The following is a 27,106-nucleotide window of genomic DNA, read 5'->3' on the forward strand; positions in this document are numbered from 1 at the left end:
ATGACAACTATGGGAGACCCTGTTCAACAACTTAATGCGTAGAATTCCATGCACTAAAATAATCCTAGTGTCATTTGCAGGATCCTAATGCTAGGAGGCCCTCCATCTCTTTGTTTTTCCCACGTAATTCTTGACACACACATACACATTCTAACGTGTGCATATGTAAACAAGCACCTTTTGCGTTATCCAAAAGAACTAAAAAATCTTTTAAAATAAGGACTAAATTTGTGTTCATTTTTTTCTACTCAACTTGAGTCCGCGTTGGAAAAAAAACGATAATGTTAGAAAGGTTAAAATAGCATTAACTTATGTTTTCCTTTTTTACATACATGCATACATAACTAATTGATACGTCAAGTTCTAAAGAGGGATATAAAAAAAAAAAAAAAAAAAAAAGCTAAATAAAACTGAACAAAATTAAATAAAATTAAAAGTATACAAGTTCCACAAAATTATAAATGTTGTTGAAAAAACATAACAGAAACAAAAAAAGTTGCTAAGGGCTCTAAGACTGTGAGAAAAAAAAAAAAAAAAAAAAAAAAAAAAAGACCGGAACAGAAACAATATGTGCAAAGTCCAAAAAGGGTTATGCTTTTAATTTTTTTTTTTTTTTACCACTTTTATTGCACGTTCATTGTGACATATGAAATTGGTTGAAACCTTTTATTTTTTTTAAATTTCATTTGTACATTAGTTCTGAAAAAAAAAAAAAAAATTCAACATGCAATTAACCGCACATCAACGTCACCTTTAGAGGATCGATTATGAGTAGACAATTTTTATGCGCTTAAAGGGGGTACCATATTTCCTAATGTTTTTAGGTTTAAGAGTTAAAAAGTTATATATGAGCATTTATATATATACATATAAATGTATAAATATATATATATATTTTTTTTTTTGGTTTTTTACTCATCTTGTTCCAAGTTATTTATACTTTGTTTGCTTTTTTTTTTTTTTTTTGTCAAGATTTCAATGGATTTCTTTCCTAATAGGGACTTTCGCTTTTTATAGTGATATCCTTTCGTCGTTTTAATGTTCTGCTTTCATCGCTATAACGGTTTGTATCTCCTTATTTTTTTTTCATTTACATTACATAGTTTTTCCAATTGTTCCATTTCTCCCATTATCCTGTCTAGATTATATGTATATAATAGAAAAAATAAAATAAAATGTATAATTTTTTTTTTTTTTAAAACCATAAATCGTATCTTTAGTGGTGAAAGGAACGACACTGTCCTATTTTCATACAAGGCCTTATACTTATCGTTATAAAGGCATTAAAAAAATGCTACCATAGCGTGCTTAAACAATTGCAAAATATAATGTTTGTGCGCACATATATGTGTGTCTTAAACATAGATTCATTATCTTGAAAGATTTGTTCACTTTTTTTTTTTTTTTTTCTTTGTTTTTCTTTGTTTTTTCTTTTTTTTTGTTTTATTTTCCTTCTTCTTGTACACTTTTTTATATTTTATTGAATCCTCTTCTGTTCTCTACGTAGAACAAATTTCGAGTTGCTAATTTTGATTGAAGTATCCCTACTCATTGTGAATTTTCTTATTCCTACTCATCGCACAATTTAAGATGTCACATAAAAACGTGGTGGGAACCAATAAAGATGGGGAAGAAATCAATGGAGAAATAAACTTTGACAATTTAACAAATAGCATGTTAGAAAAAATGGATAAACATATACATGAGGAAACAAAAAATATTTATTACATGTCAGAGAACGCTCAATATAGAAATATCCATGGTGGTAAAATGAATGTGGCTGAAGTAGATAAAACAAATCATTTATTAACACCTCATCATATAAATGAACAGTATAGCGTTAAGCAGATTAAAGGAATAGATGAACATACGATACATGCAGATGCTTATCCTCGTCGAGTCATGACAGCATTAGGTCCACTACCACTACCGGAAGAATTCAAAAAAAACATCCCTGAAAAGTTCGTTGCAAAACCTATAATAGAAGAAAGAGAGATATACGTATCAAAAAGGGAGAGGAAGCAAAGGGAAATTGAAATACCCCATGTAAAATATGAACATACTTTTGAAAATGTTAAAAAACAATTAATAGTAAACAAATTAGTACCCAGTGTTTCAGAAGTGATTAAAGAAGTACCAAAAGAAGTTTTAAAACCAGTTATTGAAGAAAAAATAATTGAAGTGCCTCAAGGGGTAAAATATGTAGAAGTACCAGTAGAAGTCCCATGTCTATATCCACCTAAAATTATTCCAAAAGTTGTAACACAATATGTAGAAAGAATAGTAGAAACAATAAAACCAGTAGTGCAAGAAAAAATTATTGAAGTGCCTCAAACAGTGATTAAACAAGTGCCCAAAATAAAAACAGTCGAAGTGCCTTATTATGTCCCTAGATATGTTGAAAAAATTGTAGAAGTTCCTTTTAAGCCTAATGGGGAAATGCCACAATTAGGTACACATATTCCTTTCCCAATTTCTGAATCCTTTCCTCCTTTGAAACCGACGCAATATTTGAACTGTCCTGAAAACCAACTAAACCAGTTTAGCCAATCCAACCAGTTTAGTCAGTTCGATAAATCTAACCAGTTTAGCCAACCTAATCAGGTTAACCAGGTACAGGCGCAACGATCCATACTTTCACAAATAAACTGTTTTTCCTGTCCTGAAAAAAACACTATGAACAGTTCAGAACAAATTTTCACAAAATCAAGCGCGCGCCCAACTGTTTTGAAAGCAATAAATAGTAATGCATCTTCTGGCACGAATGCCGTCAATCCGACGAGGAATATTCCAATGAATTCTAATTCTCCTTTTAGTTCTGATCCAGAATTTAGAAAACATGAAAATTTATATAGCCAAATTGAACATTTACCATATATACATAATTTACCTGATGGTATGAAGTGGCAATACCCTGATGGGACTTTAAGCAGTCAGCAAATTCCCCCAAATAGTAACACTGCAATACCACCACTTGTTTTTACGTGTCCACCAGAAATAGGAAGAGTTACGTGTACAAAAAAAGATATTCAACCAGATATTCTGACCAAGACAGGTGTTTATGAATTTGATGGTTTTAAGAAAAAAGGAACATCTCAGTCTCTTTTTCCTCCTTTAGCTCATCATGACCGAGTACCTTTCTTGCCTTCCCCAGCTGTACCTGGAACTCCGGATGTTAAAAATATTCAGGAGAATAACTAATTTCTTAATTGATGAGCATAATGTTCTGAAATTTTTATGCACATTGTCACCGTGTCGGTGTAGTGTTGTATATATGAACTAGTAAACGTCGCCTAAGAATTTGTAACTTGTGTGGCTGTGGATGGATTGCCTTTTTGGGAAAAAAACACAAAAAAAAGAAAAAATAAATGAAACTTCTCTTTAACAGAATCAGGGAATCCTACTACAGAAATATGCACGAATTGGCTATAATGAATTATATGAAAATTGTTTTTTGTGTCACATGTTTTTTTGCCCCATTTATGCATATTTTCCTATGCGCGCGGATATCCACAAGAAAAAGAAAAAAAAAAAAAAAAAAACCAAGCATGTCTAAATTGCATATATATATATATGCACCGACGAATGAGGATCATATTATTAGCTCTTTTGTTATTTTGTTCTTTTATTCTATTGTTCTTTTGTCCAATTTTTTTTTTTTTTTTTTTCTTTTTTCTTCTCTATAATTTTGTAAAATAACCCGCAAAAACATCAAACACATATGAAACTACATAAAATGATGTATAACAACCGCTATGTCGAGAAAAACGGGAATGGGGCAAATGAAATGACATACATTACCACCCATTATATTGGGGGATAATTACAAACCATTACAACCCTCGATGCTTACAGCTAGCAAATGTTTGTACCTTTTTTTTTTTTTTAAAGAATAAAGAACTATACATAATCCTTATACCAGAATGTGTATTGTTTTTCTTCTATAGGAAATCGTGTGGGAAGAATATATATATTCTAATCATAACCTTCAGTCGTCATAGATATATACATGGATATACACGTAAACTTGCATATATACATATGTGCATTTTTTTTTTTTTTTTTTGATGAATCAGACCCCTTATACATTTACTCATGTTAAACTAAGAGACACGTTCAAACGTGATGTATAAAAAGAATTCTCCTAATAGGGTATTAACCCGATAAAATGTACATGTACAAATCCGTCCTTTTTGGAACCTTCTTATATAGTTAAATGAGTTATAGAAACTCAGAAATCATTTTGGAAATAATCATCATGTAAAAGGCATAATTGCTTGGAACTCGAGGGAAAGTAGGTATAAACTTAGATATACATAACACATTTTATGGGAAAAAATTGCACGTATATAGATAGAAATGAAGAGAAAATGTCGTAAATTTGATTTTCCTTTTATTAATTGTGTATATTAAACGGATAGCATTTCACATTCACAATGAGTTTTTTTTTTTTTTTTTCCTAAATATTTTCATTGTGTCACCTTTCAAGTGATTTTTAATTCAAAGTGTGATATGAGAACTGAAATAAAAACATATTGAAGAAAAGAGAGGGGGGAGGATAGATGGTGTAAAAAAAAAAAAAAAAAAAATAATAATAAAAATTAATCACGTTGCTTTATCGTTTTTTTTTTTTTTTTTTTTTTTTTTTTTTTTTTTTTTTTTTGTGTAAAAAGCTTAATTCTATAATAATGACATTTAAAGCACGTTTTTCACAAATTTCATATCCGTAGCCAATGTAGAATTCCAACAGGCTCATTCATTACCCATGTTTTACAACTATGATAGACTCATTCAATAGGAAAAAAAAATGAAACGATGTTTTTTCCTCTTTCGAACAAGAAAAATTTCAGATGAAAAATTATATATATTGTGAAAAGAAATGTTTTCTTCATCATTTGGGGTATTATGAGGATCGTATAGCACACGGGGAGTGGCAGATAATTGTATCCTAACGCGAAAGTTATACACAGAAGGGGAAACCAACATTTGACAGAATACATAGCAGAAGGGAAATGGTGCTGAAGTGTCTGAGGAAAGCCCTTATTGTGGAAGTGTTTCCCAAGCGAGAGAAGAATAGGATCTTCGAAATGAACGTGAGATGCATGAAAAACAAAAGAAGAGGCCTAAAGGAGCAATCAAGAAAAAAGCCACTTGATATAGAAAAGAAAATAAAAAATCCAGATAAATATGAAGAAAAAATGCATTTTGATAATTTAATAAAAGGAGAATTATATGTACCTGAATCGTGTAAGGGCAAAAAGTTGGCTATGCTATGTAATCGATTATATTATTTTAATATAAATGATGAAGAATTGTTAGATAGGTATGCTCAAAGAGCTATTGTTATTGTTAATAGCCTAGGCACAAAAGAAATATCTTTAATTTTAAACACAATGAGAAAATTTAATCATAGAAATGAAAAATTGTTAGATACATTTGCGAAACATATACCTAGTAAATTACATAAAGGAGTGCCTCAAGACATTTCCTTAATTCTAAATGCTTATTCCCATTTTAATTTTATTGATAAGAATTTGTTTAATAGAATATGTGAAGAAATTCCTCACAAAATTCCCTATTTCGAACATACTCATATCTCCAGTGTTGTTAATGCATTTTACAAATTAAACATAAAAGACAGAATAATTATTGACGACCTGGTTGATGAAATAATTGATAGAATTGACGAATTTGATGCAAAATCATTGACCAATATTATTAATTCGTTTTCAAAGCTAAATTATAAAAATGAAAATAAGAAAGTTATATGGACTACATTTATTAAAGGTGTAAGAAATCTTCACAAAGAATTTAATTTTCTCGAAACTACATTGATAACAAATGCATTTTGTAAAAAAAAATTCAAAAGTGAAAAAGTGTATCATTTGTTATATGAAGTTTTAAGTTGTCATATTTTTGAAAAGAATTCCATAAAAGAAAATAACTCCTTTTTACTCTGCACCATTGCACATTCATTTGCTAAGATTAAATTTTACAAAAAGGATTTATTTCATTTTATTCTTTCTCATTTTTCAAATGAACATAATTATGTATCTCTGGATAGTCAACATTTCTCTCAGTTGATTTATTCATGCTCTGCTTTTAACCTGAACGACAAATTATTTCTGGATACATATACCAAAATGGTAACCAAAAGGATGGAAAAAAAAAAAAATGAGTTGAATGAACAAGCATTATCTACCATTGCATATTCATTTGCTAAATTAAAAATCCGAGATACAAATTTTTTTGTTCTGTTGTCTTCCTACATTATAAAAGAAAAAATTTGTTTATCTCCACAAAGTTTAAGTTTAATTTGTTATAGTTACTCCAAATTAAAAATAAAATCACAAATGTTATTTTACATTTTATCAATTCAAATTTTCCAAAATATGAATATGTTTACAAAACAAGGCTTATCACTAATTTTATCTGCTTATGCAAATTTAAAGATTTTTCACGTAAAAATGTTTGATCTTATTAACAAATACTTAACGCTTTATATAGACAGCTTTACCCCTAAGGAGTGTGTACTAATAGCCAGCAATTATAAACATGTGATTAAATGTATCACTGACGAAGTAGAACAAGGGAATGAGGAACAAGCGGGAACGGCTGTTCTTCTCAAAACATCCAACACAAAAAAGGAGTTAGACAATTTTGTTTCCCTTTTAAAAGACAAAATTGAAATCTTCGAAAGGCAAAATAAAAGCGGATTAAAATTGAATGATCATCATGATTTATCATCGCCTGCCGGTAGACGCAAAGGGCAGGAAGAAGGAGGAGAAGAAAAGGGAGACGAAGGAGGAGAAGAAAAGGGAGACGAAGGAGGAGAAGAAAAGGGAGACGAAGAAGGAGAAGAAAAGGAAGACGAAGAAGGTGAAGAAAGCTTTTTCTCCATTTTTAATCAAAATGATATTATATATGATGATTCAATGGTTAGTGAAGAGAACCCTGAGGGAACCTCCAAAAATAGAACATCGTACAATGATGGTACGTGCAACGAGGGGGATTATAACAACATAATGTTTAATGTCGTGGAGAACCGCTTAACTGACAGTGATAGCGTGATCAGCCAAGTGTCAGATAATATTCATGATATAAAGAAAAAGGAAGGGGATGCCCAGAAAATATATGAAAAAATGTTCTTAAGTGATGTGGAATGTGGTAATACTTGTATGAAAGATAAAATTCCTCTAATAAATGAGGAACTAAAAGAACGTCTTCATACTATCTTGAATAAACAACAGAATAATTGTATTGAGGATGAAAATGAAAAATGTGCTAACAAAACGTGGGAAAAAACTACTAAAAGCTTGCTAGAATTAATGACATCAAACAAACCACCAAAAATAAATTACGAAAATGAAAATTTCATAAAATCAGCTGAACAGGTGGAAACTGAATTTATAAAAGAATATATAAGTGAACAACAGGAACACAATGATAAAGACAAAAATGAAAGTTTAAAAAAGATAAAAGGAAGAAAAAAAAAAGTTCACAATATGTTGTCCAAGAATTATCAACTTGTTAGTGATCTCACAACATTGAAGAAAAAATGGAACGATTTTTACAAGCCCTCATGAGTATTTCACTTGTTGTTCGCTCACACGATATATTTTGTTTTTTTCACAGATATTCTCTTTTTTTTTTTTTTTTTTTTTTTTTTTTTAAAAAGGTATTTTACAAATTTCACCATTTTTTTTTTTTTTTTTTTTTTTTTTTTTTTTTTTTTTTTTTTTTTTTTTCTTTTTTTTTTAATTTTTATTTTTTTTTTTTTTTTTTTTTTTTTTGTATATCTCATCAAACGGCGTAATGCAAAAATACTCATATAAATTTACGGAACGGGGAGACTTATCAAATAATCCAGAGGAGAGAAAGGGCAGAATATAAATTTTTGTAGGAGTGAAAAATTTACAAAGTATAATTTTCTTAATACTATTTTGTTCTCCATATTTCTAACTGTAAATGCATAACGCGGTGAGTGTACTTACAAGATCATACACGATAAAACACAAAGGGGCATATGCATAAACATGTTTACCTATGATTGAATAGGAACCATTATATATATATTTTAATTTTTTTTTTTTTTTTTTTTGTGCTTACCTAGTAGAACGATGAATCGACTGTTATTCTAATGTGACGCATTTGTTTTTTTCCTATTTCTCATTTTTACTCCATCTCATTTACGATCGGTTTTTCGATCATGGTTACTTCTTCCTTACACAGATGAAAATAGGTAAGAAGGCACAAATGCATATATATATATATATATATATATATATATATATATAGGCACATATATGTATATTCATCCTCACTGTGTGTAGGGGCGAAAGTGGTCAATCAAATGAGCAGCAAGCGGGGTACACACAAAAGTAAACATACCATCAAATTTCCACAGAAAAAAAAAAAAAAAAAAAAAACACGTCATAAATGATGTATTCAGGTAAAATTATAAAAAATAGCTATTATTTACCTTTTAAATGCAAGTGCCTGAGCAGTGTAAACAATCGTCTACCCAAACAGGAATATAATTTGCATTATTTTATGATAAGTTCAAGTAACCCCTTTAGTGATAATGAAATGCATTTAATTGAGTACAACGATCAATGCTGTTCTATTAGAAATATAGACATATTTGATCATAAGGAGGAATTTCAACATATGGTTTGTTTAGATATGCATGAAAACAGGAATCATGAGGAAAAGGAAATTCTTTTATGCACCTCTGCGTTGTATTCATCAGATATTGAAAGTAATAACCATTATAATTCAAGTCAACTGAAAAGTAGATGTTCTCTATATTTGGGTAAGATAAATAATTTCGAAGATGAGCTCAAAGCGGATGGGGAAAGTGAAACAGATGTGAGGGAACAGATGGAAATGAATAAACAATGGAATCAAAATTTAACCCAGCAGGAAAGACAAAATGAGGACGTAGGAGTGGAAACGAAAAATGATGAAGAAATAAATGACTTAGAATTAGAGCGAAAGGAATGCTTCAACGAGGATGAACGTTTGAACGAAAAGGTGAATGAAAATTTGCCGAAAAAAAGGCTAGTAAATAGGGAAAAAAAAAAAAAAAAAAAACTGAAAAGGTTATACGACCTTAGCACGAACCAGTCCTATATTGACATTAAACATATTGCAGTGGATGATTACGAAAGGGAATTTCGCAGAATTGGCATAATAGACAAGTACAGTTACGGAATATTTGAGAGGGGTGAGAATGATATGAATTTTGTTCTATCCAAATACATGGAAAGAGAATTAAATTATGGTATATTTGATCCACATCATGAAAATGTGATAGCCGTAATAAGTGACACAAATGTATATGGATATGATATTAAAAGTAATACGGAAATATTTTCAGCCCATACAAATCATAAAGCCAATCTATCATGCATTGATTTCAATTCAAACATTCCGAATGTCATTATAACATCATCAAATGATGGTTACATAAAATTTTGGGATTTACGATTTTTGGAAAATGCATTTCTTACAATCAATATTCATTCTCATTGGATTACTTCTATCCATTTTAATAATTTTCATGATGAACTATTGCTAAGCACAAGCACGGATAATACTGTTAAATTACACAAAATTGAATATCCAACGAATTTAAATTTACAAGACAAGGAAACAAATTATAAATTAATAAAAACTTATACAGATCATGAAGAGTCCGTTTATCAAGGTGTCTGGAGCAAAACAGATGCATGGATATTTGCTTCACTCTCTTACGATGGAAAGTGTGTCGTGAATAGTGTGCCAATTGAGCAAAAGTATAAAATTCTGTTGTAACAACCTTGCAGCACAACATATCTCCCGTTCTTCCTCTTCATGTTTGCACATCTTTGGATTTTTTTTTTTTTTTTTTTTTTTTTTTCCCATTTATAAATGAAATTATCATGAGGCACGTTGAGAGAAGGAAAAAAAAAAAAAAAAAAAAAATGTGCGCTTCTATTGGGCATTATACTGTACCATCTGTAAGAATAGCAACTATGCGAAATTTACCAGATATTCTATCCTTTGTAATTTTACATATGAGAACTGCTTCATCGTTTTTTTTTTTTTTTTTTTTTTTTTTTTTTTATTAGAGCTACTAATTTGTAGTATATATATGTACATACTTTATTTTCGCCCCTTTTTTTCTTTTTTGTCGTCGTTAGTCGACTAAGCAAGTTTTTAATTCGGTTTTCTTCTTCGTGCACACCTCCACATATGTGCCTTAGTTCCTCCTGCTCCTTTAAAATGTCGAATGATATCATGAAAACTGGTCTATGAACCATAAACTATGAACCATGAACTACGAACCATAAACTATGAACCATGAACTACGAACCATAAACTATGAACCATGAACTATGAACCATAAAATATGAACCATGAACTATGAACCATAAAATATGAACCATGAACTATGAACCATAAAATATGAACTATGAACCATGAATCGGGCTTATGAAACTGTACCATTTCTACAAAACTGCTTTTACGACTTTAAACAAAATTACATTAAAATATTAGCCACTCAATGAGAACTTTTTTTTTTTTTTTTTTTATGTGCCTTTTTACACCTTGTTCGCTTGACCTTTTTAGCCGTAGAAATGCTAGTTCTCAGGGCTACAAGATTTACATTTTGTAAATTTGGCTATTCTATGCGGTTCCCAGGAAAAAAGGTAAAAAACGGGTAAAATTCGTAAGGTAGGCAAAATAGGAAAAAAGGTTAAATCTTCCGAATCTGACGAACCTGCGAAATCGATAAGCTCCAAATAGAAGACCCGAGTTTAATGATTCTGCCACGAATCCTCAAACTGTTCATTTGGTCCACCATACTTGTATCACGTGTAATGAATGAAAGGATAGCGGTTCTAAGCAGGTGTGTGTTGGAGCAAAGTAGGCCGAACTTTCACTTCATAAAGGATAATAACAAGGCGAAATATATAATTAAGAAGAGAGTATTTTTTTTTAATAAGAAAAGGGTAATGAGGAGTGAATTAAAAAATAATGAACAAGGGATAAATTATAAGAAAAATAACATGATATTTAAGTACACGAAGTATGACGAGGCAGATGAAGTATATGTTAAACTATTAGAAAAGAAGGCAAATGAAATAAAAACATCTAAAAATTGTTTTAATAATAAGATAAAAAATATGCGAAATGAGGATGAAGGATTGTGTCAGCAACGCATGGATTATACCACTTTACATTTGTTATCAATAGAATTAAATGCATTATTGCAAGATTGTGTTGTTGAGCATATAACAGAGACAGACAATAAAACCATAGTATTACATTTAAATAAAAGGGGAGAAAAGGAATATTATTTATACATATGTTATGATAATGACAATCCAGTTATCTCTTTAGGATTAAAAATAAAAAAGTTATTTAACAGATTTATTGATGATAATTATGCACAAAAATTAAATCCAGTTTTGAAATATTCACTCATTTCAGATATATACGTGAAAAAAAAATTTGTAAAAATATTATGTATTGATTTTATTTTAAAAAGAAAAATGGATGAAGATATCGACATTGAAGACATTTTAGGCCATAGAGGAGATTCTAGTCAAACCAACAGTAGTAGAAAAGTGACACTCCTTTTTGATCTACACAATAATTCTTGTATTTCTTTTGTTATCAATAAGGAAAATAATGAAATATTAATTTCTCCACATAATTATATAACCGAAAAAGTAATAGATAATTCTTATAAAGAAGGACATATTTACAACTTCCCAGCAAATCATGAATGCAAAATTATTCCAAATGAATATGAATTCTTTTCTTCTTTTGTAAATTTATTTAAAGCAAGGAAGGAGCAGAATTTCATCTCCTCATTGTTAGATATATACGAAGGATTGAGTTATAATGTTTTATTAAAAATTTTGAATCATCTGAACATTTCAAGTAATGCAAAATTTGCAGAAATAGATTCTGGTTTATTGCTTGACTTTTTCAATAAGACTTATATTAAATGGGTTCGTTTTTTAAATTTAAAAGAAAAAGATGAAACTATTTCGTTTTATCCACATTTTGATTACAAGTTAAATATATATTCAGTTTTAAAATTTTTCAAGAAGAACAATAGGGACAAAAATAATTTCCTATCTCATTTATCAATCCAGAAATTGACGGATAACGACAAGATGGGCATGAATACACCAGTCGACCCAGTTGCAATTGGTAGTTTCGCTCAAAATGATCGTGAGCATGTTTCAGACAAAACGAATCATGATGAAAAGGAAATAATCAGTGTTGAAGATGTACCAACAAAAGAAACAGATTCACTTGGGAAGAATCCAATAGATAGTCGAAATGATTATAAAAGGGAAAAAGGAGGAAATAACAAGTTAGGTTATAACTACTCAGAGAATGCAAATAAAATAGATCGGGAAAAAGAAACACACTTCGAAACGACCATTGAACTGGTGTACTACTATTATGGAAGAAATCTTTCTGTAAATAAATTTTACACGATTTTAAAATATTGCAAAGAATTCATTAAAAAGAAAATGTTACAATATGAAGAAATGATTAAACAATATAAAAACGATCTGGAAGTATGTGAAAAGGCGTATTTGTTACATGATAATATAAACAAACTAAGTGTCTTTAATCATACAATATCGAAAATGAATGACTGGGTTGACAAGAAAACATTTGAAGCATTGAAATTAATTGAAAAAGAATTAAAATATAATTCTCTGGAAGATAATAGAAAAAAGTATGTAAAAAAAATGGAAGAAAAAAAAGAAAAAGAAGAAATATTTAGGAAACAAATTTTAAATGTTAAACCAAATACAATTAAAAGTTCACAAAACATTTATAAAGGTTCTCTTCTAATTAAAGTTAATGAAACTGACTTATCATCCCCATTTTTAATAATAGGAAGAAACAGTAAGCAGAACGAAAAAATCTCTACTCAAATTTTGAAATTTAATGATTTGTGGTTTCATGTACATGAGCATCCAGGAGGACATGTCATACTTCGAAATAAAAAAATTAATGGTAAAATAATTACACCAGATTTAAATTTGGAAGATATTAAAATAGACGATGATATCAAATATGCTGCAAACATGGCTGCCTACTTTTCCAAGGCACGAAAAATAGAAAAGACTATAGTTTGTTTCACCTTTGGCAAATATGTCCTAAAGGACAATACCTTAAATGAGGGGGCCGTTGAGCTCCTGAAGTACAGGCTCGTATATGGCAGGTTCGTTTCCGCTATTGCAGTTTCGTCTGCGCATCTGTGTGGACATGTATGCCTATGAGTGTATCCATGCCTATGCATATGCATATCCATATATATACGTTCCACATGTAGGGCATTAGATTCCTCCTACATAATACTGTGCCTTCAATTCGTGTATGATTATATATACAAGGTTAATTGTGACGAGATACACACTCATTCATACACTTATATATATGCACACACACATACAAACATACACGTAAACCCCCTACCCCTTTTTTTTTTTTTTTTTTTTCACTCCTCCCCTATTCAATCTTTCAGACCAAGCAAAGTATACAGCATCATTAAGGACCTCAACGAACGAAACAAGGAGATTGAATTATCGAAGAAAAAAAAATAAGCCCAGTCCTGTCCATCGTTCCGCGTTACATTTTCCCGTTCATGCGGCACACGATATACCTCATCAAGTCCTATTTTGTTTTATTTTGCTGTAATTTAATTTATTGCACTTTATTACGCTTCATTATTCTGTATTTTAGTTTATTCCTCTTCGTTATGCTTTATTTTGATGTATTATACATTTTTTCGTTTAGGTTTATTTATTTTTTTTTTTATTTATTTGTTTTTATTTATTTGTTTTTACGTATTTGTTATTACGTATTTGTTATTACGTATTTGTTTTTATTTATTTGTTTATATTTATTTGTTTATATTTATTTGTTTTTACATATTTTTTTTTTACGTATTTGTTTTTACTTATTTATTTGTTTATTTTATTTTTTTGTTTGCCGCAGCTGAAAAAGTTTAATACTGATCTGTTAAATGTCTCCACCTCCATTTTTGAGGAAAAAAAAAAATGTTTCCTAACATGAATTTTCAACTTTCAAACTTCGTTTCGTGGTGCCAATATGAGGTGTGAAAAAGAAAAAACCGAGTTGAGTAGAATTTATGTAAACGTGGATTATAAGAACTCACGCGATGCTCACACATGTTGGTTTCGTGTTTATGCTCTTTCCTAATCTAGGATTTGAATGAAAAAATAAAACGAAAAAGAGGATGAGAAAAATAGGTGCTATTAAATTAGTGCTATAAAATAGGTGCTATTAAATTAGTGCTATAAAATAAGTGCTATTAAATTAGTGCTATTAAATTAGTGCTATAAAATTAGTGCTATAAAATTAGTGCTATAAAATTAGTGCTATAAAATTAGTGCTATAAAATTAGTGCTATAAAATTAGTGCTATAAAATTAGTGCTATAAAAGTAGTGCTATAAAAGTAGTGCTATAAAATTAGTGCTATAAAAGTAGTGCTGTAAAATATGCCTATAAAACAAGCACAAAAGGGAATGCAAAAAGAAAATATATCATTGAAATAAATAAAAAGAAAAAGGACATTATCACTTCGTGCCTTGTGAATTTTTTTCGTTATTTTTACGTCACTGCAGCATTTGCCTGTCCGTAACATAGGCATTGTTTGTAACTTCATTCAAGATGACGAGAGGCAAACTATATATCCATCAAATGATTACACATATATGCATCCAGAAATAATGCATGCTACTCGCGGACTGTTGAACACCATTATCCTGATTTATATGTTCTTAAAAAATAATTTATGTTTTTTCAAGAACGGCAAAAGTAAGGGTAGCATTTATCCTAGTTATAACCCACGCAGTTGTAGAGGCAGAGATAAAGTGAATCATGTTAAAAATGTGTGTTCATACACTTATTCATATGGTTTCGTAAAAAATTTTTTTTCATGTAATCTGAAAGGTAATAGAAATCTTCTGGAAGATGAAATTGTGGGACGCAATTTTTTTTTAAAGGGAAGGAAAAATTCTTTGGGAAAAAAATATAAAAGGAATGGAAACAAAATATTTGCTGAAAGTCTGTTTTTTAACCCTAAGCAATTTAAGAACTTGTTTCCTGAAGAAGTGAAAAAAAAGGGAGATATTGGGACTATTGCAGATGATTGTCTTGAGTTAGAGCAAGTAGAAAATTTAAAAGAAATCAGCCCCGATTTATACAAAAAGTTAAATGATTTTAATAATGCGGAAAAAATCGAAAAATTGAAAGATGGGACCAACGAAACGGAAGAAAATGCTGATGTTGTTGATCCTAAAGACATTTCTGTATATGAAGGACTGCCACTTCTTATGATTGATGGGAAGGATTTCCAAGGTTTTGATGATAACAGGAAAATAAGGATCTCTCCAAAAATTTCTACACCCTTTGATAATTCGGAGTATGAGGACTTTGTCAAGTCTAATGGGAAAAAAAATGTCCTGCACTATGCCGAAAGTGGTGCCTCGTATGGAGAAGGAGAGAAAAAAAGCGAGGGTTGTGCGGATGGGGAAGTGCTAAACGGGGCATCGAATGGGGCAGTGAACGAAACTTATGGTTCTATGCCACAGGTACAGACAGATTCATCCCTTCAAGGTATAGAAGAAAACAACGACTTAAATGATTTTGAACGAGACGTAATGTCCATTATCAAACAAAAGGATAAGAAACGATCAGACAACAGTAGAGGAAGAGAAGGAAGAGAGGAAAAGTTGTCGAAGGAAGAAAGAATAGAAAGATACAAAAAAGTGGGAAAGCATTATTATATTGATTCCCATTTGGGTGAAATATTACATGATAGAGATTATCCAGGATACATATATTTAAATCATGGAGAAAATTTAAAAGAGTTGGATGAGAAAAGTGAATTCGATTCTGAATCGCCAAGATATATAAATCCTTCAAATATATATTTACGAACTGGTCGGAAAAGAGAAAAACAGAAAAAACAGGACAGTGGGATTAAACAAAAAAAGAGATGGAATTCAAAAGTAGAAAAAGATATTAAAAGAGGAAATTGGAAATACTATGACGACACTGTGAAAGATCTCCTTGATTCAACTGATCAAGAAAAATTAGAAGAAAATTATTATTCAAATAATTATTATCAAAGGACCAATAACAACACAGGATTTGGAAGTTTAGAAAAAGTGCAAAATAATTACTTTGATGTCCAATTTATAGGTTCTGCTGAAACATATCCGGCCAATATATCTGTGGGTATGAATTTTATTTGGCCAATTAATTTCATTCCATTATTATGCAAACAATATACAAAAAGGCTAGGGCAACCAATAAAATCAGATATTTTCAATTTAGGTGGATTTGATTCTATTCAATTATGGTTTTATCCAGACGGAATGAATAATTCCATAGATGGATACTGCTCATTGAAATTAGTTATGAGACCCGGTTCTTACTTACCTGTTAAAATATTCTTTTTTGCATTTAGCGAATATAATTATATTCACACAAATCCATTTTATAAAGAATCAGCCGATTATGTAACATCATCATTAAACTTATGTAAATGCTTGTTAAAAACGAAAGAAAATTTAAGAAATATTGAAAATAATAAAGATTATGTAATTTTAGGACCAGCAGGAAATATATACATAGGTGTTGGCATATTTGATGATAACTATGATTTTGAACAAGATTTTAAAAAATTCTATACAATTAATAAGAAGTATAAAAATAAAAAAGTTAATCAGAAACATGAGTATAAATATGACTGGGATGAAGGGGTTCATATTTTTGACAACTGGTTAAAAAAACAAACAGCCATAACGGATGATAAGGATGAACTCTTACCAGTCTATTATACGCATTCTGAGATGTATGAAAATTATAAATATCGCTACGTTCCTGAAAAAAATCCTTTCAAGTTTTTGAACAAAAAGACAGACAAAACATTGTGGAATAGACATCCCTTCTGATGCTTTTTAACATAGGTATGCCTTTCATGAGCATTCGGATGGGTAATATATAATCGAAAATACAGAAAAATGTAATGGTTAAAAGCACATCCACAAATGTGGAAGGGGTTAAGACTTGAAGGAATTCTACGACATATAGGAAATCATTACGGAGGAATAACTGCTCATGGAAGTTCATTTGCTTATACGATAAATATTTGGTTAAGATACGTGTACTCAAAATTGTCAGATTTATTCAAAATTGTGTTGGAAAACAAGTTCTTAAATGGGTAAAAAAAAAAAAAAAAAAAAAAAAAGTTATTAACATAAGGCGTAAATTCAAATGAATGTTTTACAAATAAAAAATAAATTTCTAATATTAAAATAAAAAAAACTTAAGTAAATAGAAATATTTACAAACAACTTTTGATGTGTAAACAAAACGACGTCAGATTCTGTTCTAGTTGGTCCTCATGCGAGGTCCACAGGAAGTATAAATAAATGGGCGTGTATGTGTTGCACATATATATGCAAATTTACATACAAAGACAATCATATCTCTCCAAGTCATTTTCACACATATAATTACTCAGATGAAAAAAATTGGGGGGGGGACATACATTTATTCACCACAAGTTTAAAGATATATGTGCAAAAATTATATATATATTTATTTTTGTTCGCTTCTGCTCATTTCTGCTTGTTTCTGCTCGTTTTTTTTTTTTCCATTTTTACGCTTCTCTTGAATAAAATTCCTTTTTCATCAGCATATTTCAATGTCCATTTCATTGCCACCATTTTTTTGTGAACTTTCACACATTCCTTGCTTCCTTGTGTTTGCTTCACATTTTTGCATCCTCCTGAGGGTTGCTTTTTTCCTCGTATGTGCCGTCTGCATTAGCTTGACCCGTGTGAGGTTCAGCATTTGGCTTGTCAACACCCATTGCAACTTTGATAAAATCATGAATTACTGTTTTCTTTAACAATTCACATAAACAATCGGGTGGATGTTTCTTTAATGGTTCCGAGGATGATGAGTCAACAGCACCGTTTTTTAATTTATTGTACATTTCGTCAGATATCATGAGTGATAAGTTAAGTGCAACTCGATGTGGTAATTCATTTATTAATACTTGTTTAATTCTTTTGAATAGTTCCATGGCAGTATCTTCATCGCAGTATTTAGCTATTTGCTTAACATTTTGAAAGCATATTTTTGCCTTTTTTATTTTCCTTTGTTTTAATACAAATTCTAATTCTTGAACAGTTCTCAACAAGCTTTTCTCTATAAAAATTCCTTTATTTTTATAGTCAATAGTTAGAGGGAAAATTTTTAAAATTTCGAAATTTTTAATTATTTTTTTCGATTTTAATGTGTTGGCCTCTGCTATACATAAATTAATCATTTTATGAAAATGATTCATATGGTCTATTTTTATTAATTTAAATTCCATATTGAAATAAAATTTTAAATATATTAAGGAAGCAAAAAAGAAACCGTAGAAAAAGTGTAATATTATATTTTTCTCATTTTCACTTATACTCTCTCTTAGTATCTGATTAATATGATCATTCAATAGGTAATAGTAAACATATATTGATGGTTTTATTGTCGCTAAGAATGTTATAAGATACCAGAGAAAATAATTCAGAACATACATCGCTATTGTGAAGCATGTTTTCGCATAAAATTTATTTTTAAATAATAAATAAATCGGTACGTGTAGCATTAGCACTTCGATAATACTTTTAAATTGGACATGAGAATTGCATATGTATATGTCATATACAGTTAAATCTATTGAACATAATTTTATGTCGTTAAAAGGGGGGGGATCTGCGTTATCCCGTTTCCCTTCTTTCATTTGGTTCATATTCAACATGTTATTTTTTACGTGGAAATTTTGGTTCATAGTTTTTCCTTCGTTTGTGGGAATTTCATTATTATTGCTTTGTTTCTGCACTGTGGTTTTGCTTAATGGTTGTTTCATCTCTGTATCAGTTTCTTTGCTTAATGGTTGTTTCATCTCTGTATCAGTTTCTTTGCTTAATGGTTGTTTCATCTCTGTATCAGTGTCTTTCCTTAATGGTTGTTTCATCTCTGTATCAATTTCTTTGCTTAATGGTTGTTTCATCTCTGTATCAGTTTCTTTGCTTAATGGTTGTTTCATCTCTGTATCAGTGTCTTTCCTTAATGGTTGTTTCATCTCTGTATCAATTTCTTTGCTTAATGGTTGCTTCATCTCTTTGTTCTCTTCGTGGGAATCTTCAACACCTGGCTTAACATTTGTGCCATCCTGCTTCATACCTTCAGGTGAAGTAGTCTGGGTGGGGGTGTTTTGGCCAGGCCCTGGGTTGACAGACTGAGGTGTTTTGTGTGGGGAACTTTTTACTGGGTCTTTTTTTTTTGGAAAAACTAGATTTATAATAAGAATAATAATATGTATCAATATCTTGATAATAATAAAAAGGAATTTTCCCCACCAGCTTCCCATTTTTTGATCATATTGTAATTTGTTCCTCAGGTTATCGTCATATAACAACTTTTCATCATGTAATACATGATTTTTAACATAAACAATGTTAAATATACGAAATAAAATGTTTTTCTTTGGCTTCGGTGCAACTACATTTGGAGAATTATTTCTGTTTCCGCTTCCACCACTCTTACTCACACTGCCATGTGCAGGGTGCTCGTTTGTATTTGTAGTTTCATTGTTTAATATCCAGTACGGATTAATATATGTACCCAAGTCGAACTTAAACCTGGATCCCTTTTTTTGTGGATTTATTTTTACATATTCCCTGAAATTTATTTTGGCTAACTCCATGCAATAATGCAACAAACTAGATTTATGTGCAGATATATATTTTTTCTTCCTTATAAATAATTTTCTGATATATTTATAAAAAAAGAATGAGAAAAAAAGCCCCAAAATAAAAGCAAAGATGTGTGGGATGCTAAATACACCAGAGTTTCGACTATTATAGTGTACATCAGGTTCATCATCATCTGATAGTAGGGACGAGTCCATAGAAATATTAAAAAACGAAAAAAAATAATATTTAATCCATTTTTTGTAACTTGCATATAATCTGAATATATAAATTAAAAATATGATTGAAAAGAGATAATATATGTGATATATTATACTCTTGAACATATACTTCAATGGGCTAAAATAAGCCTTCACATCCAATATGTAAAAATTTTTGGATAGTCTATTTAATAATATATCATTTTTATAAAAATCAGATTGAATTATTTTATTAACTTTCTTTGTTGTAATGTATGTTAGTAAAACAAATGCGCAAAGGTATATTTCTACATCTAATATGATGGAAAAAATGAAATCTATTGCATCGTCCGACATTTTTTCAAAAGGAATTTTTATTTTTTACTTCTTTGTTCTGTTTAAAGCAAGTTACTGACTTGTAATTCATTTTTCTTCTTTTTTTTTTTTAATTTTTTTCTTAAGAACTTGGGGCAACCATAAGTGCATGGAAGGAATGCATATGCTTACGGATATGTATTTATATGAGAATTTTTTTTGTAGTGAATAATAAAAAAAAATATGTTCATCTTCGTCGTCCTTCTAAGAGGAACCATTATCCCTTTTGTTCATTCTCCTAATGCCTTGGTTTTATTATTGCAATTCTTCAATGTACAAATTAGGGGTCCTTAAGTCTCGTATTATACTTGTGCAGTATTTTTCTTCTTATATGGAATGTTTATTTTTTGTGCTGAATTGAACTTTTATTAATACTTCTACTATCTATTATTAGCTGTCCCTATAAGTACCTCTTGCTCCTACTTTAACATATATATACATATATATATATTTTCTTTGGTTTTTACTTTCTTGGGACAAGATAAGACGCGGTTATAAAAACAAAAAAAAAAAAAAAAAAAAAAAAGTTGCTTCTCATGTAATATTGAGAGAAATATTCAAAGTTTCATCTTCCTGCTTTTTTTTTTTAATTTTATTTAATATCATCCATAATCTATTGTAGAATGATAAACTGATAAGTAAAAAAAAAAAAAAAAAAAAAAAAAAAAAAAAATCGCAATCATACAATATGCTGATGCTAATGTTTTATGTTCATATATTTATGAACATGCATAAATATGTAACATACTGATAAATTGGTAAAAATGAGGAATGTGACAAACTTATTGAAAGAGTTTTTATTTTATCAAACACAAAAAAAAAAAAAAAAAAAAGGGTGGGGGGGGAGGCGTCATTCAGGAAATATTCTTTTTTGACTAAAACGGGACGAATCACAACAACCCTACAGCTAGACTTGCATCTAAATTCATGGTTCATATGGTATTGTTTAAATGTTCATTTTTCTCGTAATTATAAACACGTGCCTGTTTCGCACTTTTTCTTTATGGCTGTATAAACATATTTAATTCTACGAATTGTATTTTTTATATACATATAAACTTATATTTTATATAAACTTTTGTACAAATTAAAACTGAGGGATTTTTCTTGTTCTATTTATGAACATATTGTGTTATATATATTTCTTGTAAAAATGTTCAGCAAAAATGTATAAGTTCTTATATGCGTAATGCTTTATTTTTCAACTGGTGGTATGGTTTTCATCCTTTTTACTTTATTTCTTCATTGATTTGTTTGTTCGTTTGCATGCTTTCGTTTATTTTGTTCACTATATTTTTATTACTTTTTTGCTATTATCTATTTTAATGCTTTTCAATTCTTCCTGCCTTCTTTATTTCTTCGGTTTTCATCTCCTTAGTAAAACTCCTAAGCATATTTCTTCTCTCGCTTTAGCATCTTTACGTAAAAATCAGGTCGGGTTTTTTATATTTATATATATACCATATATTTAACATATATGCTATATTAAAGTTCCTTCCTATTTATTTTATGCCTTTCCATGCAGAATCAAATTTTTTTTACATATTTTTTTAAATTTTAATAAAAGTATGTATATCTATATATAAGTGCATTTTTTGCCATTTCGTTGAATTACATAATACTAAAAAAAACATATTTAAAATGGTCCTGTCAAAAAAAAAAAAAAAAAGTATATGAAATTCAAAAGTTAAACGCGAAAAAATAACAAACTATTTTATTTTATTATTTAGTTTTTTTGCATTTGTAGCAATTCGATTTAACGGATTTGATATACCCATTTTTCATCATCTTCTGTCACTTAAAAAAAAAAAAAAAAAGCAGAAATGAGAAGAGTTGTGCGTGATCCTCTTAAAAATTGAACAAAAAAATGAGCAAACAAATAGGCAAATAAATAAACAAACAAATGAACAAAAAAAAAAAAAAAAAAAAACACAAAATGTAGAAAGGTCGAACGGTTATTATTTAAAAAAGAGATGAAAACACACAAAACATCATTTTTTATGAAAATGCAGATATTGCTGTATATATATATGTGTAAATTATTATGCAATTGGTAGGATATGCACTAAAACGAAAACTACAAATGAGTACGTTTTTTACCTCTGATGGATTGCTAAAAATATATTGAGATCATATTAATAAAAAAAAATATATATATATAGGGAATAATAATTACAACAACAAAGGGACAAAACCAGTTGGCTAAATGTATTAGGATAAAAAAGCTCCGCATAGGGTAGCTGTATCTCTACCTGCACATATATATATATACGTACAAAGAGCCAGTAATGCAATTCATGTCGGTCTGCAAATATGTATCTACATACATATGAACAAAAAATAAAAGAACAGCATTCAAGGAGCATGGGCCATTATAAACAAGTGTCACAACGTTGCATTTTCATGTTCATAAGGGTTCTTTGCATCTGTTTGTTCATATACGACATATGTTTATAATTAGACGCAGTGCTGCGAACCCATAAGAATATGTCCACACATACACTCTTAACATATAAAAAAATTTGTTTGTACAAATTGGAACAGTTAGAACCCCTTAACATTAATCAAGGGGAGAAGCTTCCGAACGACATGTATAAGAGAATCTTGATTTCTTAAAACCTGGTTTAAATTTTTATACGCCTGTGGTGCCTCGTCTCGGATTTTGTTGTTTGTATCACATCGTACACCTTTCATAATATTCACGAAATCATTTTGATTAATTATTTGCTTTGCTTTAGTTCTACTTAATACTCTACCACAACCATGCGAACACGAATTATATGATAGCATATTACCCTTTCCTTTTACTATATAAGAACCCACTTTCATATTTCCAGGTATGATACCTAATTGATCTTTTTTAGATGACGTTGCCCCTTTTCTGGTTACATACATATATTCCTTTTTGATTTCCTTATTATGGACATAGCTAACTAATTCTTTATTGCAGAAATTATGATGTATGTTTACAGCATTTTCCCAATCTAATGTACATTTAACTTCCTCTTTAATTATTTTTTCTATTATTTTCATCATATATATTCTGTTATATTTTGCATATTCGAGACATAATTTCATATCCTTTAAATAATTCTGTCCTTGTTCTTTTCTTAAATCTAGATATGCCAAATCATTTTTTTTCATTTTGCTTTCTTCGCTGGCTATTGCATCATAAAATTCAGCTGTTGTTTTACCAATGTTTCTACTACCAGAGTGTATTAAAATGTAAATTTCAGATTCTGAAAAATTGTTCATTTCGATTTCACATCTGGTTGATATATCATCCTGTTCATACGATCGTAACAAATTATTATTACACTCTTGTTGAGTACTACTGTCTGATGCGTCATAGGCTACTTCGATAAAATGATTTCCACCTCCTAATGTTCCGATTTGCATCAAATGTTTTGATTTCATTATATGAATCATATTTTTGCTTGCATATTTTGTTACTAATTTGTCTAGCACATTTTTTGAGTCAAATATTTCCCTCTCATGAGAATCAAAACTTAAAGGGACATTTCGTCTTATTTTGTTATATATATTATTTATAATATTACTATTCAGATTTTTTTTTTTTAAATTATTAATTTTAACACACAAAATACCGCATCCTATATCAACACCAACCCCATTAGGTATAACAAAATCTTTTGTTAAAAATACAGATCCAATTATAATTCCTTTCCCTAAATGTACATCTGGTAGTATAGCTATATGTCCTTTTATAATTTCCAATCTAGCTAAATTCTTTATTTGGTTTAAACAATCATTATCTATTTTGTCTGTAAATGATATAATATCATTACATTTTTCAAAATTTAATAAATATGGAGGTGGATGTTTATCACTAATTCCTTTTTCAGTAATTCCATAAAATTTGTTTATGTCATTATTGGTGTAACAAAAATGTGCCAGACTCGATCTCTTAAATTTTAGTTCATCTCCCATTGTTCCTTTTGGAACGACGTTTACATTTCTTATGTAGCACATCTGACGGAGTATGCTATTTGCTGAGATCAAGCTCATAGGGTAAAGCGGAAAGGTGGTTATCCACTTCATGTTGTGTCATATTGGGGCATCCGTTGTTAACATTAGGAAAAAATGTACCAAGTTGAAAAGAGGCAGGAGGTACATCAAATGAGAAAATATGCTTTGAATGAGAAAAATTTTTTTTATGGATAATAATAATGTTAACTATAGAAGATGTATTGAAGATGTATTTTTATTTTTTTTCCGCAGAAACTGCTTCTAATTGCTTTGAGCACGATATGCATTTTTAAACAAGTTGCAAAATAAAGAAAAAAAAAAAAAAAAAATTAGTATCCACACTATTCGACGAACAAGAAAGTGATAGCATATGTATGAAATTATCTCATATGTGAACTCAGAAGAACAATTTTATGTATACCTATACTAGGGAATAGATTTTTGAATTCCCCTTTTCAACTTGATATTTCACAAATTTGAAAATGTTTTGTGTTACACAACCAAATTTTTAGTTTATTCGTGTGTGGAAGATAGTGATGGCATTTGGTTTTCCGTCGTAAAACTTTATGAACTTTTTTTTTTTTTTTTTTTATAGCACAAAAATTGAGTATGCGTTTTTATATCATTCTCAACAACTTTTATATATACATGTATATTATTAAATAGCATAATTTATTTAAATAAAAGTAAAAGAAAAAAAAGAACAATTTATTTGTGATAATTAGGAGGAAATTAATGACTTGCGCAAGGCATTAAATCGTAGAAGGGTAGCTATAAAATGGCGTTTCACTTGAAAAAACGAGGAGAAATCTGTATGAGTGGCCACATGTAAGAGAGCATAAAAGTGTTGATGTATATATATGTACATACATATACACATGCATATATATTCGCGTGCGTGCATATTCATATGCACACATATTCACATAAATGCAATAAGTATTTAGATTCCACCACGGAAAAAAAAAAAAAAAAAAAAAACTATTGGGGGGAAGGCGGAATAACGTGGGATCATGTAGGTGATAACATCACGCGTTCGCCTATGTCGCTAAAGTGATCCACAAGGATCTTTGTAAGCAACGTTGTGGGTATAGAAAACTCAAGCAACTTGTTTTTTCTCTGAGAAACGGCAAAAATGGAGTCTTGGTGAATGATAATTCCAGCGACATGTCTGAGGAGTGGATGTTTAATAACTTTAATAAGTTCAAAATTGTTAATGTCATACTGTTTTATATCATGTGTTTTGGAACTTCCAACAAATATATGATTATTTGAATTGTCATATAAGATTGATATTGGGGAAAAAACAGGAAGAATTTTTGTTAAATTAAAATCTTGATCATATATTTGAACACCTGTTTGTTTATTTGAAACATAACATTTTCCCATGAGATCAAAATCAAAACCACGTATTTCTTCATTTTTATTGAATTTTATAACTAACCCTTTTGTTATGTTTTTATACAAATCAATTGGTGTCCCTAATTTTCCGCTATCAGCATGAAAGCGTAATACAGTTCCTGTATTTTGTGAACTTATATAAAAATATTCATTAAATTTTTTGATACCATATGGATGTATCATTAATGGATTATTTTGTGGATCTTGTTTGATAAAAGTAGATATATATTCTCTCCTATTTGATAATTCATTTATACTTTCTGAAAATTTAAATATTTTCGAATTCTCTTTAAAAGAATCAGTAACATATAAATTATTTTCATCAAGTAGTAGTCCCCTTAAACTTATTATATTAAAGAATTTTCCTTCTTCTTCAAAAGGTAATAATACAGATCCTAGGTAATACCCATCCCTTGAAAACTTACAAACATTATGAATGGAGTTTTTTTTTCTTCCTCCATGAAATGTTATATATAAGTATGGTTGTTCATTAATTAATGTGCTGACATTATTCAAATCCGTTTTTTTTACCTTTTCTGTGTTATTAGACAAGAATAATTTTCCGTTCATGTAAATTCCTTTATAATTTACAGGTAAACAATTTAAATCTTGTAATATCATAAAGCTATTTAAAAAATCGTAAAATGTGCTTATTTCTTTTTTTTGTAATATTTCTAAAAATGTATATAAAAGGGCATTTTTTTCCAATTCGCTTTTTCCCTTTTTTTCAAAATGGGAAAATAAAATATTTTTATATGTATTTTTAGAATATTTATAATTCCCCAAATTTTCTTCTTTGTAGTTCTTATTTACTTCTGCATCCCCAATATCCGATATATGGAACCCCCAACTTTCTAATCTGCTGTATATTAAGTCTTTGCTATTCTCTGGAAATCCCAACGAATTAAGTAACTCATTTGTCGTTTGGTCAATTGAAATAGTGGTTAAATTCATTGCACTGTTATTACTATTATTTTTCACAAAAAGGGAAATAACAAGTATGCTTATTATAGATATTCCAATACGTGTAATCAAATGGAACAACTTAGTCTTAGGCATTTCATACTCTGCGTACTCATTTATGTAGTTGTTTTTTCTTTTCCGAGATGATCCATTGTTTAGCATCCCTCTATCCATTGCCTTAAGATGGGGAGAAGTGCTTTCGAGTGCCTTAATGGGTGTGTATTTGGAGGGTTCTGTGGTGGTGATGATAACTGTTATTGTTATGATGACTGTTATTATTATGATTATGATTGCTTGGTTTTTCTCAATAGAGAAGATTAGTATATTTTTCCTCCGTTTCGATAAATTCTGCACAGTTATGTCCTCTATTT

The 27,106-nt window shown here is 29.5% G+C and overlaps 8 protein-coding genes across 8 annotated transcripts; 5 read left to right on the top strand and 3 right to left on the bottom strand.

Annotated features, from left to right (window-relative positions):
- Nucleotides 1-1,590: 1,590 nt before the first annotated feature.
- On the top strand, nt 1,591-3,201 carry PGO_143890 (inner membrane complex protein 1h; the record flags this gene model as incomplete). Its single annotated transcript, XM_028690379.1, has 1 exon — nt 1,591-3,201. The coding sequence occupies one exon, from the start codon at nt 1,591-1,593 to the stop codon at nt 3,199-3,201; it is 1,611 nt and encodes a 536-aa protein (XP_028546180.1).
- Nucleotides 3,202-5,012: 1,811 nt separating this feature from the next.
- Nucleotides 5,013-7,586, top strand: PGO_143900 (hypothetical protein, conserved; the record flags this gene model as incomplete). The annotated part of the gene is made up of 1 exon (XM_028690380.1): nt 5,013-7,586. The coding sequence occupies one exon, from the start codon at nt 5,013-5,015 to the stop codon at nt 7,584-7,586; it is 2,574 nt and encodes an 857-aa protein (XP_028546181.1).
- Nucleotides 7,587-8,439: 853 nt separating this feature from the next.
- On the top strand, nt 8,440-9,819 carry PGO_143910 (hypothetical protein, conserved; the record flags this gene model as incomplete). The annotated part of the gene is made up of 1 exon (XM_028690381.1): nt 8,440-9,819. One exon carries the CDS (start codon nt 8,440-8,442, stop codon nt 9,817-9,819), a length of 1,380 nt encoding a protein of 459 aa, XP_028546182.1.
- A 989-nt stretch (nt 9,820-10,808) lies between these two features.
- Nucleotides 10,809-13,304, top strand: PGO_143920 (FbpA domain protein; the record flags this gene model as incomplete). The annotated part of the gene is made up of 1 exon (XM_028690382.1): nt 10,809-13,304. The coding sequence occupies one exon, from the start codon at nt 10,809-10,811 to the stop codon at nt 13,302-13,304; it is 2,496 nt and encodes an 831-aa protein (XP_028546183.1).
- Nucleotides 13,305-14,778: 1,474 nt separating this feature from the next.
- Nucleotides 14,779-17,010, top strand: PGO_143930 (hypothetical protein, conserved; the record flags this gene model as incomplete). The annotated part of the gene is made up of 1 exon (XM_028690383.1): nt 14,779-17,010. One exon carries the CDS (start codon nt 14,779-14,781, stop codon nt 17,008-17,010), a length of 2,232 nt encoding a protein of 743 aa, XP_028546184.1.
- Nucleotides 17,011-17,831: 821 nt separating this feature from the next.
- On the bottom strand, nt 17,832-20,363 carry PGO_143940 (hypothetical protein, conserved; the record flags this gene model as incomplete). The annotated part of the gene is made up of 1 exon (XM_028690384.1): nt 17,832-20,363. One exon carries the CDS (start codon nt 20,361-20,363, stop codon nt 17,832-17,834), a length of 2,532 nt encoding a protein of 843 aa, XP_028546185.1.
- A 2,562-nt stretch (nt 20,364-22,925) lies between these two features.
- PGO_143950 (hypothetical protein, conserved) lies at nt 22,926-24,443 on the bottom strand (the record flags this gene model as incomplete). The annotated part of the gene is made up of 1 exon (XM_028690385.1): nt 22,926-24,443. One exon carries the CDS (start codon nt 24,441-24,443, stop codon nt 22,926-22,928), a length of 1,518 nt encoding a protein of 505 aa, XP_028546186.1.
- Nucleotides 24,444-25,382: 939 nt separating this feature from the next.
- Nucleotides 25,383-26,909, bottom strand: PGO_143960 (hypothetical protein, conserved; the record flags this gene model as incomplete). The annotated part of the gene is made up of 1 exon (XM_028690386.1): nt 25,383-26,909. The coding sequence occupies one exon, from the start codon at nt 26,907-26,909 to the stop codon at nt 25,383-25,385; it is 1,527 nt and encodes a 508-aa protein (XP_028546187.1).
- Between the last annotated feature and the right edge of the window lie 197 nt (nt 26,910-27,106).

Source organism: Plasmodium gonderi (assembly GCF_002157705.1).
Source record: "Plasmodium gonderi DNA, contig: Chr14, whole genome shotgun sequence".
In the NCBI taxonomy this organism is placed as follows: Eukaryota; Apicomplexa; class Aconoidasida; order Haemosporida; family Plasmodiidae; genus Plasmodium; species Plasmodium gonderi.